Source organism: Hesperophylax consimilis, chromosome 8, assembly GCF_061612785.1.
Source record: "Hesperophylax consimilis isolate HC1 chromosome 8, BYU_Hcon_1.0, whole genome shotgun sequence".
In the NCBI taxonomy this organism is placed as follows: Eukaryota; Metazoa; Arthropoda; class Insecta; order Trichoptera; family Limnephilidae; genus Hesperophylax; species Hesperophylax consimilis.
The window spans coordinates 17347272-17363879 of NC_142843.1; the positions used below are offsets into that span (position 1 = coordinate 17347272).

At 36.4% G+C, this 16608-nt stretch overlaps 1 protein-coding gene across 1 annotated transcript; it reads right to left on the reverse strand.

The window, feature by feature from the left end:
• Positions 1-10889: 10889 nt before the first annotated feature.
• Positions 10890-15896, reverse strand: Coa8 (Cytochrome c oxidase assembly factor 8). Its single transcript, XM_089634476.1, has 2 exons — positions 15508-15896; positions 10890-11846 (listed from the first exon to the last, which is right to left on the reverse strand). The coding sequence occupies exons 1-2, from the start codon at positions 15784-15786 to the stop codon at positions 11640-11642; spliced, it is 486 nt and encodes a 161-aa protein (XP_089490602.1). The 5' UTR covers positions 15787-15896; the 3' UTR covers positions 10890-11639.
• Positions 15897-16608: the final 712 nt, after the last annotated feature.

Genomic DNA, 16608 nt, shown 5'->3' on the forward strand with positions numbered 1-16608 from the left:
TTGACATATGAAGGAAGAGTTGCCACAAAAAAAATATATTTGACGCATACATAATAATAAATATTTTAATCGATTTTCATTATTTGTGGATAGGTACTGAAGTTGTTGTGGAGGCGAGCGAGGCGAGTTTATGGTTCGAACCATAAATAAACCACTCACTTCGAATGCAAACCTTCTCAAGTTTATGGGCAAAGTTCAACGATGGTATGTCTGGAGTAGGAGAAATCCCCAGATCTGGGGAATTTTTAATTTCGAAGGATGAAATGGAGTTTTTTGGAAATAAGTAATATGTGTGGGGGATGTTGAGAATGAGGATTTTGTATAATCTATAATCATGCATTTTTTCAGTAGCCGGAGAGTGGTTTATTTGAGTAGCCGTCTGTGAGCTATGTTTAAAAGTCTGATGTGATGAAACGTAGTTTCTCTCTAATGGTGTGTTTATGAAATATTATATGTTGGTGAGGGGATTTCCAATGTTTGAGTTCAAAATTCCCCGGATTTTGACAGAGAGACGTCATTTTTTTGTTTATATGATCTGTGTTAATTTTGAACGTTAGGAAATACGCTTAAATTCTTTAAAAAACTCAAAAGAACCTAATAACCTATTTTGCACATGTATTTCCATCACCCCCTACTTAATTAGTTGTTTCCAGTAGTAATTAAAGGAAACGACTGCGCGGCCTTTTTCATACAAAAATTAAATTTTAATTTCATGCCAAAATACCAAAGTAAACTAGGTAATTATATTTTAATCAAAACGTGTAAAAAATATCTAGTACGGAAATGTGTTACTTTATTTGTTTATGTTTTAAATTATAAAATATGAAGCACCAAAGAATTCATGTTTTCAGAGGTAGCTTTTACAATTATTTGTGAGTAAATGGTAATTATTTAAAAATATAATTTTTCGCTGTGTACTGTTCAAGTATTATCAAATAAAAAATATATTCAAAAAAGTATTTTCATGGGCGCAAATTCAAATTACAAACGATCGATTTATGTTGAAATAAAAAATAGTCGTAAATAATTTAAAATGTCTACCCAAATAAAAAAAAATTCAAGATGTTATAATTATTATTTTATTATATTGGAAGAGTAGGTAGGGTAAGGTTATTTAACACTAACAATCATTTATAAACATATTTTATCTAGATAAATAAATTAGAGGAAAAAATGGTAGTTTAAAGCAAAGCTTTTTCATAAGGGTCCAAATATGATGACCCTTTCTCTTTGTAACATAGATAGGCAAGGTGGTAGAGGACAATAGAAAAACATATTGTTTTTTAATAATATGATACCGAGAGAGTTTCAAATGCACGAAGCTAGTGGAACTATGGGTTCCATTTTCCAGGAAATATTGAGACAGGAAGAATATTTAGATAACTAATAAGTGGTAATCTATAGTGTTAATTTTAAAATGATACTCAACTTTTCGACCGGTCGGTGGATGAATTGATATCGAGTTTGGGTCCCATCCAGGCGTCGTGTGTTCAATTTTTCGGCTGGCTAAGTCCTCTATCATAACACAAGCAACATTTTCCCACTTACTATACATATACAGGGTGTATCGGCACTAACCCGACAAACTTTAACCAACTATTCCTTAGCACATTTGGAGTAAAAAATGTTATGGGCACTTTGCTGTCCGGTAGCATTTTTTTTTCAATTAAAAACAAAAAAAAATAAAATTTCCACACTCTATCACTGTCATTGGCATTGCGTTTCGTGTTCAACAGCTGTTATAAGCAAGTATGTCAAAAAGCGTCTTCGCTCTTTCGCACACACTAAAAAATAATAATTAAAAATGAGACGAATGGTGTCGTGCCATTTCGTTGTGATTGTAAAAGTCCGCCAATATAGGTACACACGTGCATTATTCAACGGAATTCGAATAAAATATTTGCCAGATGGGTTTTCAAACTTTGACAAAGGATAAAACAGTGGTGATATGTGGTGAAAATATGAATAATAAATTTTTTATTAATAAAAAACGTTACCGGACAGCAAAGTCCACATAAGATTTTTTACTCCAAATATGCTAAGGAATAGCTGGTTAAAGTTTGTCGGGTACGTGCCGATACACCCTGTATATTATTACTAATATTATCAGGTTTTTCGTAACCCAGTTCATAACATTCCCGTCTTTCTTTAATTATTTTGTAGCATATTTAAATTATTCGCTATCCCTTTTGTTTATTTTTTTTTGTTCAGTTAGGTGAAGCATTTTGTACTTTATTTTGTATGAAAAGGGCTGCGCAGCTGGACCACGGAGCGATTTTTACCCGAGCCCGCTGCGGTGGCGGAATGGAGTTTTATTTTCAAAACTCACGAGACCCGAGTTTTGTGCGGTTACGCAGCCGTCGCGGTTGCGGTTATCGCTCGCAATCTTGGCGGTTGATTATCGCAAGACGGGCGGTTGCAAGACGGCCCACTGCGGTCGCCCGCCAACCGATCGCAGAGCGCGCGGGTGCAACCCGCCGCGTCTGCGGGACCGCGACCCGCGCCCGCCGGTACAATATGACCGCCGGTGCAGCGGGACCCGCAAACAATCGCACACGCCGCAGTCGTGAAACGCGTCGTGAAATGTGCTTTAATTTTTTACATAAATATCTGCATTCTACAAAGGCTGCGGGCCCGCAACCGCGGCGGACGCGGGTGAAAATCGCTCCGTGAGTCCTTAGCCTTAGTTGGAATCAAATAATGTTATATATTTTTAAATAGATTTAAAACGTGCAGCGGAATTCGACAACTTTGCCAAATTGTTAATTGGAAATTTTTAAATGATTTCAATACCCTTCAGTATCTTTTAATATTGTAAAGCCATCTCTCTCAAAACAGTAAAAGATACACCCAATTCAATTCTTCTTCTTCTTAGAATCCATTTTCTAATCCAAAATGACGTTTTAGTGCTTTTTCAACAACATGTTCTCAAGCTCGTTCCACGAAATGTCATAAATTACAAAGACGCTCACTCACCAATAATTTCAGTTCATGACATCTTATCTTATCAATGATTATCGGTTCGATTAAAATTGACATCTTATCTTATCAATGATTATCGGTTCGATTAAAACGAAACGTCAGAAAAATGAATATACATAAAAAAATATCATAAAATGAATATACATATATTAGAGGCAGGCCCAAGAAAATGTATGTTAAAAACGTTTTCTACGAATCTTAGGTCCGGCGTATCAGTATTTTTAAGAAATGGTACCAAAAGGCTTTTTTTATCAGGGGGTCTAGCACAGTGAAATCGATAACTTTAAAATGTTGGATCAATAGGCGCAACTACCGATGATTTTATCCCGTTTTCCGTTTTTGCTGCTGATGGCAGCACGGACGATATCATAAATAAACCAATCAGACGATATCATAAATAAACCACTCGATATCATGACGATATATAAAGCCCCATGCATGCCCCATGTAGTGATGGTATGCCAAAAAAATAAATTTCCCCAGCTTTTTCACCAAAACTCCCCAGATTCGAAAAATTCGGTGCTTCAGCCTTGTTATTAAGCAAAAATATTGGGTTAGAACAGACGCAGCAGCTCTCGACTATTATTATTATCGAATTATTTTCTTTTATAAATAATATTTTATTTACTAATATTTTGGCAAAATAATACTATTTAATGATAGTTAATACCTTCTACAAACTTTTGCTTGTGTAAGATATTTACCTTGTCGTACAAAAACTGTTAGTACACAAAAATTAATTGGAACAGGAGCAAAGAAAAATAATGACACTCAGTAAAGATAGTGCCGGTTTGTCAGTAATGGTTTCGCTAGGATTATCTATCTTGCCATGGCCCCTATCAGATAACAACTTGGCGTAAGTATTTCCCAAGCCAAGCGTAAAATGCAACAAGACATACCGACCTATTCTATATTCTCTTTGAAAGAGATTTACTTCCGTCAAGTTACTCTCTGGTAGGAGCCTTGGCAAGATAAGCCCAGTGATACCATTACTAAAAATAGTTATATACCGGGCAATAGCTACATTAGTTTGCGAAAAAATTGGAAATCCCCCCACCAACATTTCATAAACATAACCATTCCAGAAAAACTATGTTTCTTCACATCGCTCACAGATAGCTACTGAACAAAATGCATGACTACATGAAATCCCCGAAACGACTAGAGCGCCATCGTGGCAGAAGTAAGGGCTGCCCTAAATAAATTGAAAAACAATAAAACACCGGGAGGAGACAATATCCCGGCAGAGCTCTATAAATATGGAAACGAACATCTGAAAAACCTGCTACACAATCTTATTGTAAAAATATGGACCGCCGAAAGAGTACCAGAAGAGTGGCAAACTAGTATAATATGCCCCATACATAAAAAGGGAGACAAATTGAAATGTGAAAATCACAGAGGAATATCGCTACTTTGTACAGCGTATAAAATCTTCACAACAATTTTGAAAGAAAGACTAGAACGTCATTCAGAGAACTTGCTGGGAGAGTATCAGGCAGGTTTTAGGAGGGGGAGATCCACCACTGATCAACTCTTTACTACTCGACAAATCCTGACAAAATGCTGGGAATTCGATATAGACATATATCAACTATTTGTTGACTTCAAACAGGCATATGACAGTATAGATAGGGAGAAAATATATGAAATACTCCTAAATTTTGGTATACCGCCCAAAATAGTCAAGCTTGTAAAAGCAACGATGGTTGGTTCACGATGTCGAGTAAGGATAGGAGGTGAAACAACGGAGGATTTAACGTCTCCCAGGGGCTGAAACAAGGTGATGGCTTAGCTCCCACTCCTTTCAATATTGTTCTGGAGCACGTAGTGAGGAAGACAATGATTGCTACCGACTCAAACATTTGCTACAAAAGCAATCAAATAGTTGGATATGCAGACGATCCTTAACATTGTCGGAAGATCCTTGCAGGCTGTAAGAGAGGTGTTTGACCCTTTGGAGACTGCAGCAAGAGAGGTGGGCTTGCAAATCAATGAGAACAAAACTAAAATCATGATGCAAACCAGAACCCCACACCGCAGAATAAAAGATAAAGTGAATTTTAAAAACTCCTATAACTTTGAAGTGGTCGAAGAGTTTGCCTACCTGGGCTCCATCATAACGCAGGACAACGAAGACCCAGTAGAAGTAAGAAAGCGCATCACAGCCGCTAACAACACTTACTTCGCGTTGCTGCCAGTGTTCAAATCCCGAAACGTCCATAGGAAAACCAAAATAACCCTGTATAAAACAATTATTAGAACGGTCTTGGCTTATGGATGTGAGGCGGGAACACTGACAGCAAAGTCTGCGGAACGGCTGAACACCTTCGAAAGAAAGGTACTTCGAAGAATCTTAGGAGCAGTGCGAGAGGGAGAGGCATGGAGAATCCGCCACAATAAGGAGCTATATGACATCTACCAAGCTCCCAGACTCTCTACTCATTTACGGCTCCAAAGACTAAGATGGGCCGGACATGTGCACCGAATGCCAAGCACACATGTACCAAAGAAGGTTCTAACAGGACACCCGGGAGGCAAACGAAAGGCGGGCAGACCTAGGCTGAGATGGGAGGACAATGTCAGGAAAGATGCCAGAGGACTACTCCATGTTGCAGATTGGAAGACGACGGCTGAGGACAGAGGGCGGTGGAGGCTCATGTTAAAGGAGGCCAAGGCTCGAAATGGGCTGTAGCGCCATTGAAGAAGAAGACATGAAATCCCCATCCTCACAATCCCCCAGATTTCTTACTTTTTTCTAGAAAACTCCCTTCTGAAATTCAAAATCCCCCAGATCTGGGGACTTCTCGTCGATTTGAATTACCAATATCGGTCTAGGTATCAATAGTAATCTCTCAACTAAGGACGGGTTGTTTCGGAGAATTCGAACAATTCATCAAATTTCAACGTTCATTTTCGGGTTCTGTGAAAGTCCTATTCAAGTTCTGTTATTATATTATTGTAGGTTAGATGCTTGACAAAACTGAAATAAAAACAGAACTTGAAAATGAACGTTGAAATTTGATGAATTGTTCAAATTCTCCGAAACAACCCGCCCTAACACAGTTTTGTTGAATTTAACTTAAAAATTTTTTTTTTGTTCATGGTAAAATCCACTTTTTATCAATAATACTTTATTTGCTAGAATTTAGTAGAATTTAATAGAATTATATTTCACTAACTAACCTGTCAACGTTTTTTGGCATCCTAAAAAACGACTTGGAGTATTTTTGTTTGTAATAAATTATTACGCCCGTAAACTGCACGCACAGGACCTACTTTTCTGAACATTTTTACAATTTTTTTATCAATATTGATCAAAATAAATTTAGAGCTCAAAACTCCGCCACCAAGTACTGAAAAAGTTCAATTGACACTAAATTATTAAAAGGAACGTCAAAGTGAATATTCTACATTAACGCCTTTGGTGGCCAGAGTTGTTGAAAATGCACTGGAGTTGGACATATTATTATAAGGTACTAGTGGACAACACAATGCTTCGCTATTGCTAATGTTTTTCTTGGGCGTCTCTGACTTCTTCCACCATTCACTACTGTATACCACAATGTTACTATTAAAAAACTACATTACACTGACTTTAATTCCACTCCATATCTCATTCCAGTGCAAAGTTATTGGGTTGAGTATTCCTTGGGTGTCCCTGACTTCTACCATTCTATAAACACTCATGGCACTAATAAGAACAAACTTTGAAATTTTCAGCGATATCGGCCGACTACTTTTCGAGTATTGCGAGCGCAAACATACGCAAGCTGAATTTTTATACAGGGTGTCCGGAAACTCGTAGTACAAGCGGGAAACTGGTGAATCTACATCACATTTGGAGTCAATTTTGTAGTATATTTTTTTTTTATTTGAGCTTTCGTTATCGAGTAAATCGAGTTTGAAGTTGATTTTTTATTTTTTTTAATCAAATTCTTATAAATTATTACTGAAGATCAAAGTACCCAACTAATTAAAACTATTTGAAAGTAAAACAAATGAAGAAACTCGGATTTGAAGCATTATTTTGAAATCACCCTTCATTTAACCCGGTGTAATCATAAAATATTTCTGCTCTGCAGGGTTAAAACATCTGTTATTCAACCCTAAACACCAGAAAAAACTTTAACCCTAAAATAGCCGAAAAATATTTTTTTTTGGTTTTTTTTTTTTTTTGAAAATGCTCAAATCAAAAAACTTTATGTTTTTTTGGGTTCCCCATGTGGTGTAGATTCTCCAGTTTCCCGCTTGTACTACGAGTTTCCGGACACCGTGTATATTAAGATATGTTATGGCTTTACCAATATGACAGAAGGCTGCCAAACAAAACACGTAAAATAATATTTTTAATGAACGAAATATTCAAAATTATTGCACATCATACAAACATGAAAAAAAAACTTATGTGGGTGGTAGTGAATAGTAGCTGAAACACGCACCCTGCAATATAGGTAGGTACTCCCGGCTTATTTTAAAACACTCGCATGTGAGCGGTTTCAATATACATTTGTCGAGCACACTCGTATTATGTATGTTAAAGTAGATATCTGTAGCAAAGAGGTCAAAAGATTGCATGAAATGTTTTGTGATTCTGATAAAATATTGATTATGCATTTTTATAAATTGTATTCAAATATTCCTCAGCGCAAGGACTATTCTTAGTCCAGAGTTATTCGTAGTCCAGCTAGGTACCTACTCAGATATTGCATATGTAGTCAGCGGTTTGAACTTCGAAGTGACTACAAGAAAATGATAATAATTTTGTATAACACAGTTTGGTGTTATTCTAAAACAGAGACGCATGGCGGCGGTATCCAAAACATCATATCCCGATTGGGGATGCCGTAGTGTCACTGGCTCCAGACGGCTGGGGCAGTTGGGACTCTAACCGTATGCATGCATTTTCACCGCAGGGGCAAGCAGAGGGCAGATCATCACTCGACTTTGTTGCGGCATACGCATCTTGCTTTATTCACATTTACACATCGTCTCATATGTCTGACTCAAATATTTGATTCACTTGATCGTGCCATGTTTTCCCCAGTCGTCTTCGATTTCTACTACCCTTCTATTATTCCGACTCAAATATTGGATTCACTTGATCGTGCCATATTTTCCTCGGGCGCCTCTGACTTATTCTACTGTCAATACTATTTTTCTTACTGGCAAACTTATACCTACTGTACGGAACGTGTTTGCCTGCATAAGATAAAAATGAAAAATATAAGCACAGGTACACATTCACCTTTGTAATGATTCAAATAAAGCACTATTTCATTTGAATCGTCACAAAATTATTTAAACCACCATGAAAATAAAGGGATTTTCGACTCTTGTAGTGTTTTATGTACGTATACGTCTTGAGAAAGACGATATATTTGATATTTTTTATAAATATGGTTGGTTTTTTATTGCGGGTGCGGTTTTTTATGGCAGCTGTAGACGGCCTCGGGGGAAGGGATGCTGCTCGCTGGCTGCGTTCTGGGGTGATGTCAGCAGAAGAGGTGGAGGGGGCCGGGTTGAAATCAAAGACAGCGAGTTGGGTCTCAAGAGGCGGGTTTGGGCAGAGAGAACAGCAGTAGATGTTGACTGGCCCAGAGCTTGAGGCGAAAAAAAGAAACCAGTATCTGGTTTTTTGCGGAGTATTTATAATAAGCTCTCGACCACGTCACCTACCCCTGTTTGCAATATCAAAATTCTCATAACAAGCTCTGTGTTTTTCGCTATGAAACTTGCTACGCTGTAGCATGAACTCAGTTTATCTCAGAAACAAGTGAACATTTTATAATATCAGTCCTTCTCTCCCGCTGTCGCTCTGCCAAAACCACGCTGTCGCAATATTTTTTATTTGGTTATAATAAATCTCATATTATCATATAATAAGTCGTCAAATCTCTTAAAATTTTACGAGTTTCGCTGAGAACATAAATATCTTATGTGCAAACAAATTTTAACATATTATATCTAACATCTAACATATTTTATTTCCATGCCAGTTTATTTAATTAACATGTAAGTATCTTTGTATATAATTATTTAGTTAACATTGTCTCCTATTATTACAGAAAAGGCTTGCAAATTCTAATATTTTTCAAATATCTTGGATGCCTGTTGACCGCAGAAGCAGGCCTTTTAGCTCAGACAAGATGGTTGCTTGGGTTAAGGCGAGACAACTGCTTTTTGGACCGGGGTGATAAAATGTCCCGTTAACCGGCAGGGCAGGTTTTTAAACATTAGTTTCCTATCCGTAAAAGCCTATCCTAAGCGGTAAATGTGATGCCATTTTGTTGTGTTTGTTATATTTGATGTGCATGTTATATTAATGATGCTGTTCACCTACATTATTATTTATTCCATATAAGGGTCCATATAAACAGGACAAAATTTCCACAAGCAGCATTTCGCACCATTTTTTTGTTCGTTGCTTTCCCATAATTCGCGGCTCGGCTTGCGGAAATTTTGTTTTGTTTGCATTACGACTTACGTGGAGACTCTAATGTACCCTGGATTAAGCACACGAGGAATAGTTAATAATCTAGCTACTCTCACCACTTCGTTGGTTTGATAATATACAGGGTATCCGGGGGTAGTTAAGTTAAGTACACTAACTTCTGGAGGTGATTCTACACGATGGTAGACGTAAAAAAGATAAATAACTTTTTTCGAACTGTTTTTTCCCCATACTAAAATATTTGTTTTCTCATACAAACAATTCAACTTTTTTACCTAAAAACTATCTTAAAACGATGGAATTTCAAAAAGGTATTTATCTTTTCTACTTCTGTAATCGCCACGTAGAAATAAACAAACTTTTGACATACAAATAAATTAATATTATGTACGTACTACAAGCAAAAACAGGTTTTTGTCAGTACCTACATTGATTGGTATCCAGCTTCAGATGCGTAAAGCCCGTTTGACACATTGTAACATATTGTGCTCTAATTTATTGATAAATCAACCACGTCTGTTTCCGGCTATTCTCTTATGATTATTAAAGGTAATTGTGATCACATAAAATTACTAAAAAATATAATTTGGTCTTTTCTTCATTCAGCAAGTAAGACTACTGGTGTATCAGTTACCAGCATACTGAAGATTTTACGTGAAGGAAAGACATAAAAAGCTATGAGAGGTGGTGCATTATTTTGAAGGAGAAACTCCAGGTGGCATTGAAGGAATGCTAAATTTCAGAGAGCGGCAGAGAATATTTACGGAAACCTCTCGTAAAACTTGAAACTTTTCGTTAGAAAATATATAAATTTTCTAACATATCGGGAATCGTACGTCGTGCAAGCGGGATAAAAAAGGGGTCTAGTTAACGCAAGCAGAGCACCAAAGGCCTTTGTTACCTGGCGGAACTTTTTTTAATCATTCCAATGGGGCGTTGATTTAAATTACCGAGTTCAACAATCCTCCCGATGTCCGTCTCACTTTAACTTATGTGTTATGCCGTTAGGACTTCAAGATGCACTCTTTTTTGCAAATACGTTTTTGTTGGGTAGTAATTTTTTGTATATAAACAAACGCGCGAGTTTTGGCAAATATATTTTTTACCTGTTCTTTTCGCGATCATGTTGTGTGTATTATGCCGTTCTATAAGACAGATTAATATATCTTATGTACGTTCACAAACCCATAATTCATCTCGATATTCAAACGAATAACGTGTCAAAAGTGTTTTATTCAATAGTATTGAAAATAGCACCATCTATCGGTGTGAAATTTCTAAATATATTTTGAGAATACCCCTAAGGGTATTTTAACAATTGTGTAAATAGGGTTATCATCATCATCATCTTTACATTTCCTATGGCTTTGCAGTTTCAACGGCCGCATGCACATTATTTCATCTGAGGTGCAGGTGACCTGTTAATTTACTGTCCTACTGTCTCCCTCGGTGAAATCCTATTCAGATTGAGTAGTTGCCTAATGGTCCTGGGGCTTGCTCAGTTCTACTCCCCACTTCACAAGACAAAGCAAATGATAATTTCTTCAGGACGTATATGGTGGTGGTTTACTTATGATGGCTATTGGAGGGGATGGCAAGAAGAATGTAAAAAAAATCATTGCATAATAATATCTACATAATACGTAGGTACTTTATTTACTATCTATTTACAACAATTTGTACGTAATAAATGTAAGAATAAATAAATAAATGTAAGAAAATGATTGTTTTCTTGAAAAACAATATATATTATAAATCAATAAATTAAAAATTTCAAATACAATATGAGGCAGATCGGGGCTAAAATAATAGTCTGCTGAAACCGGTAGAAGAAAGTAGATTCACAAAGGTCATCACTTAGCGCAATATCAAGAAAAATGATTATTTTACTATCAAAGTTACATAAAAAAAATTGTAGAATAGTTATAATACTTCCAAATTTTGACATTTCCTACACATTCTATACTAGCGCATCCTAGTGACACGAGTTGTGAGGCTTGGTTTACTTCCGTACAATTTAATGGATTTTATGCATGATCATAAAGAAACCATGAATGGAACTGCACGAATATGCCATGCTACCCTAGCGCCTCTAGCGTCCAGAGTTGCCAACCAATACAAGTAAATATGTACTGCCAATGTTTACTGGATTTGGACATATTATTAATATTCTAAGGTATTTGGTTACACAGTTTGTAAGTACCTACTTAAATTTGTTAAGAATTTTTTCAAATCCTACTTTAACTGACAGAGAAAGAATGTTAATGTTCATCTTGTACCAGTCTACGTTGTAATTAATGTGGGTTTTCCAATTTTTGTCTAAAAATGATTTATAGAAAACACTCATCTCATCAGCGCTTAGTGTAGATTGATCAACTTTCTTGTTTGAGGCTAGAAATTCTTCTCGTTCCTGAAAATAACATATTCATTGGTTTAATTGAATGTGGCGAAAGACATAATTTATCTATGCGGCTATTGAATATTACATGATCTATGGGCGGCAATCCCCGTACAATCCATGAAGTTTCATTAAAACATTCATATGTTTTTTAAACGTGCTGCGTGATGGGATATACTGTGTTGAAAAGGCCAGCATTGCAGCAAAGTGATTGAAGCGAAACCTTACGGCAAACTTCACATCATACTAAATGCATCAAACATGGCATCAAAACATTTCAAAACGCGGGAAATTTCGAACTTCAATTAAAAAAAAAGGTAAACTATAAATGATATTTTTTTTTTTACTTTGTAATTCGCATATCTGATTAGAGAATTTTTGACCAACTTTTAAAATATTTTTAATTATATTTGGATTTTTGCTTAGGTTAGGTTGCTTAGGTTTATTTATATTAGTATATATTAGGTTAGTAAGGTTAGGTTAGGTTAGTTTAGTATAGGTTTGGATAGGTTAGATTATATTAGTAAAAGTTAGGTTACTATATGTTAGGTTAGGTTAGATCAGGTAAGGATAGGTTAAGTAGGGTTAGATTTTTTACATACAAAAATGTTAAAAAAGACTTAATACCCTAATTTTATTTTAGTTCCAGTGTTCTGCCAAAATAGTGCCTACCTAATGTGCATGAATTCAATGGTGCGAACGTTTCTTGTAGCCCTGCATTTAGTATTGAGAATACCAACAAAGGAAAATATGGTTGACAGAAATTATTGGAAATGGTTGTCATTCCATACAATTTTCATTATATGTAATTAAAAATTAGAATGTCAAAATTAAAAATTTCTCAAATGCAGATTGTTGCCTTTCATAGTAATTAAGGTAAATCAAAAGGTTTTATTTAAAAAAAAGCGATCCTGAATATTTATACTTTTTTTAAATGCGTATTAAAAACGGTGGTAATTATTCAGAATCGCTGGACACGTATTATACGAAATATTTTTAAATAAAACCTTCTGATTTACCTTAATTACTACAAAAGGAATCTGACTGCATTAGGGAAATTTTCAATTTTAGCATTTTAATATTTAATTACGTAAATCGAGAATTCACTTTCGTTGTATGGGATGACAGCTGCAATGATTTCTGTTGATGAAATTTTCTATTATTGGTATTCCTGATGTGAGTGGCTAGAATTTTAACCATTTACTCTATGCAAATACTAGGTAGGTACTATTTTGGCCACACTCGAAAAATATTTAGATATTTAGGTATGTTTTATAAATAAAGAAAAATTAAAAACAGGTTATAGGTTAAGTTTATTTATTATAGGTTAGGTTGGGTTATTATAGGTTAGTTTAAGAAGGTTAGGTTGGGTTTTGAAAGGTTAGGTTACGTTGGGTTATGCTAGGTGAGGTTAGGTTGGGTTATTATAGGTTAGGTTAGGAAATAGGTTAGGTTAGGTTGGGAAATAGGTTAGGTTAGGTTAGGTTGGATTAGTATAGGTTGGGAGAGGTTGGATTTTTATAGTTTAGGTTAGGCTAGGTTGGGTTTTTATAGGTTAGGTTAAATTAAATAATTAGGGTGAAATGCAGATTACGCCAAACTCTGGGATTGAATAAAAATGCACTTTCTAGATGATAAAAGTGTGTAGAAACTCAATAAAAAAAGAATGAAGGCGCGGAAGAATAAATTGAGGGAGATACAGCCTATCAAAGTTTAATAAAATTGCACTTCGCGATCTGATATTATGACCATATTAGGACAGTCCGCCGCCATATTTTGTCACTGTTGTGTTGGTAGACCTAATACTAACATCAGCTACATGCGATTGTAGCCGAATTAAACATACATTACGCGCCTTATGAATTTACCCAAGTGGGTTAATTCATAAGGCGCGTAATTATGAAAAACAGAATTAATAATATAATGTAATCAGGCACTGGAATGGAGAATCCCACCAGACAAACCATTTAAAAACGTAGGCTGTTTTTTTAAAGTAAAGATAACATACCCAAGTTACCACCTAACCTAACCTTTCTAGCGGGCTTGTGTATGTTAACCCATACACAAGTCACTTCGAAGTGGAACATTTTTTGCCCAGTCGAATCTCAGCATTTTCCAAATATTGGGATTTGTCCACATGTGGGTATTAAACCTTCCATTAGCGTTCATAGGCGACGAACTTTTGATCAGTGGTCAGCACACGCTTGTTGATTGGGCTTCATTTTGTCGCGAGGTTGTTTTGTGCAGCTTAATGGACAATGCGGAGCAGCTGGGCGGCGAGGGGAAAATTGTGGAAATAGACGAGTCGAAGTTCGGGAAACGTAAATATAATCGAGGAAAGTTCGTCGACGGCCAGTGGGTGTTCGGTGGATACGAACGCGGAACAGGTCGAGTTTTTTTGGTACCAGTTCAAGAACGTTCAAGTGACACGCTGGTCCCTATAATCAAACAGTGGATTTCCCCCGGCACCACGATAATTAGTGACTGTTGGCGCGCTTACGACTGCTTACAAAATGAAGGATTCCAGCATTTAAAGGTGAGTTTTTAGTTGCAATTCGTTAGGTTTATGAACCTATACTTTAAATGTTGCGTGATATTATATATATATATACATTTCAGGTCAATCACAGCATCACCTTCAAGGATCCAGACAGTGGGGCGCACACGAATTCCATCGAATCTACGTGGCGTGCTGCTAAGGCTGTATCGTCAGGTGCCGGCAGGAAAAAATCAAGTATCGCGGGCAATCTCGCTAAATATATGTATCAAAAATGTTGACGGGAACGGAACGTCGATCGCATGGACGAATTTTTGTGCATGGCTGGCCGTATATATGACGCCACTGTGGAACGTCCACCCAACACTCTTCCGTCGCTTGAGGATGGGACATCTGATTCAGAGGACGATTACGAGTGAGCGATTTTAAGGTAGTATTTTATTTTTCTCCATTCCAGTGCCTGATTACATTATATTATTAATTCTGTTTTTCATAATTACGCGCCTTATAAATTTACCCCACAAAATCGGCTACAATCGCATGTAGCTGATGTTAGTATTAGGTCTACCAGCACAACAGTGACAAAATATGGCGGCGGACTGTCCTAATATGGTCATAATATCAGATCGCGAAGTGCAATTTTATTAAACTTTGATCGGCTGTATCTCCCTCAATTTATTCTTCCGCGCCTTAATTCTTTTTTTAATGAGTTTCTACACACTTTTCTCATCTAGAAAGTGCATTTTTATTCAATCCCAGAGTTTGGTGTAATCTGCATTCCTCCCAATAATTATTATAATAATTCCTAAATATAAACAATTTATGCTTTTTAAGTAACGTAAAAATATTTAATTATTCGAGTTTGGGCAAAATGGTACCTACCTAGTATTTGCATACAGTAAATGGTAAAAAATCTAGCCAATCATATCAGGAATACCAACAAAAGAAAATGTCATCGACAGAAATCATTGCAGTTGTGATCCCATACAACGAAAGCGAATTTTCATTATACGTAATTAAAAATTTCCCAAATTCCTTTTATAGTAATTAAGGTAAATCAGAAGGTTTTATTTAAACACATTTCGTATAATCCGTGTCCAGCGATTCCAAATATTTAGCAAAAGGTAAAAATTTACCCATGTCTTTAGTAAAGTTTGTGAAATTTTAAATAGGTACCTTGATGAATTTGTTGTTATGATTGCTCCAAAATTTTTGGTTCCAGTTCTGAGCGTACATCCTGGATTCTCTGTATTCTTTCTGCAGAGGTGTCTCATTTGGCGGGTGATAGAAATCTGTCGGTCGCAAGTTGGAAAATTTTTCTGGAGGGCCAATTAAGTCATGTTTTATTCCTGCGGCTGTTTTCTTATTGGATTTACCGTGTGCTAGGCTGCAATAACTACAGGATCGAATTGAAAGTCCAACTGTACAGGGGTAACGGAAAATAAGTTGAGCCATACTCTAAGCACACAGGTATTGTATTTTTAAATAACGGCGATAATAAATAATAAGAGTAAAAAATGTGCTGTTCTTTAAAAAATCTTATCTTTTATCGCCACAAATTTAATTTGACATTTAATACCATAGAAAAAATCCACAGAAGAAAATCTCGCTAGTGCTTGGCAGTGTGCACAATGCACAATCGATATAATTATTTTTAAGTGAATATCATTCCAATTGTTATTACTATACTTAAGGGAATTTAATATTAACACTATGAATGTAAAAGAAAAGGAGGAACGAGTAAAAAAAAAGAAGTTACTTAGTTACAAACACTATTATAAATTTATTTTAAAAATGTATAAAGTTAAGGGTTAGTCTTAATCTAGGCTTAATACTAGTCTTAAATTGTAATTCTTAAAATTAATTGTCATTTTACTTAATCCCAAATTATTTTTCATTCAATGTCTTAACATACAAAATTGTTCAGGCACTTCCCTTTACGATGATGCTGGATCCTTCACGTTCGCACTTTTCACTGATAACACAAGCGGCAACTTGGGCTGGTTCCGAAGGGCGGAATTAGTTCAGCCTGGGCCAAGGCTCCGAAGGGCGGAGTCAGCAGGCAGCAACTCCTGAGAGGGCAGCTTCCTGGGCAGAAGAGCCTCGGCGACCGCTCCAAGGGGGAGGGCAGGAGGTTTCTCGGCGGAGGCGAGATGGTAACTCCTGCGAGGTCAGCTTCCTGGGTGGAAGAGCCTCGGCGACCGCTCCAAGAGGGAGGGCAGGAGGTTCATCGGCGGAGGCGTGATGGTAACCCTTGAGACGGCAGCTTCCTGGGCG

Coding starts and splice junctions, on each gene's coding strand:
- Coa8 (XM_089634476.1), bottom strand. CDS start 15,786: ATGGCTCAACTTATTTTCCGTTACCCCTGTACAGTTGGACTTTCAATT. Junction 11,847..15,507: donor ATAACAACAAATTCATCAAG/GTACCTATTTAA, acceptor TGTTATTTTCAG/GAACGAGAAGAATTTCTAGC.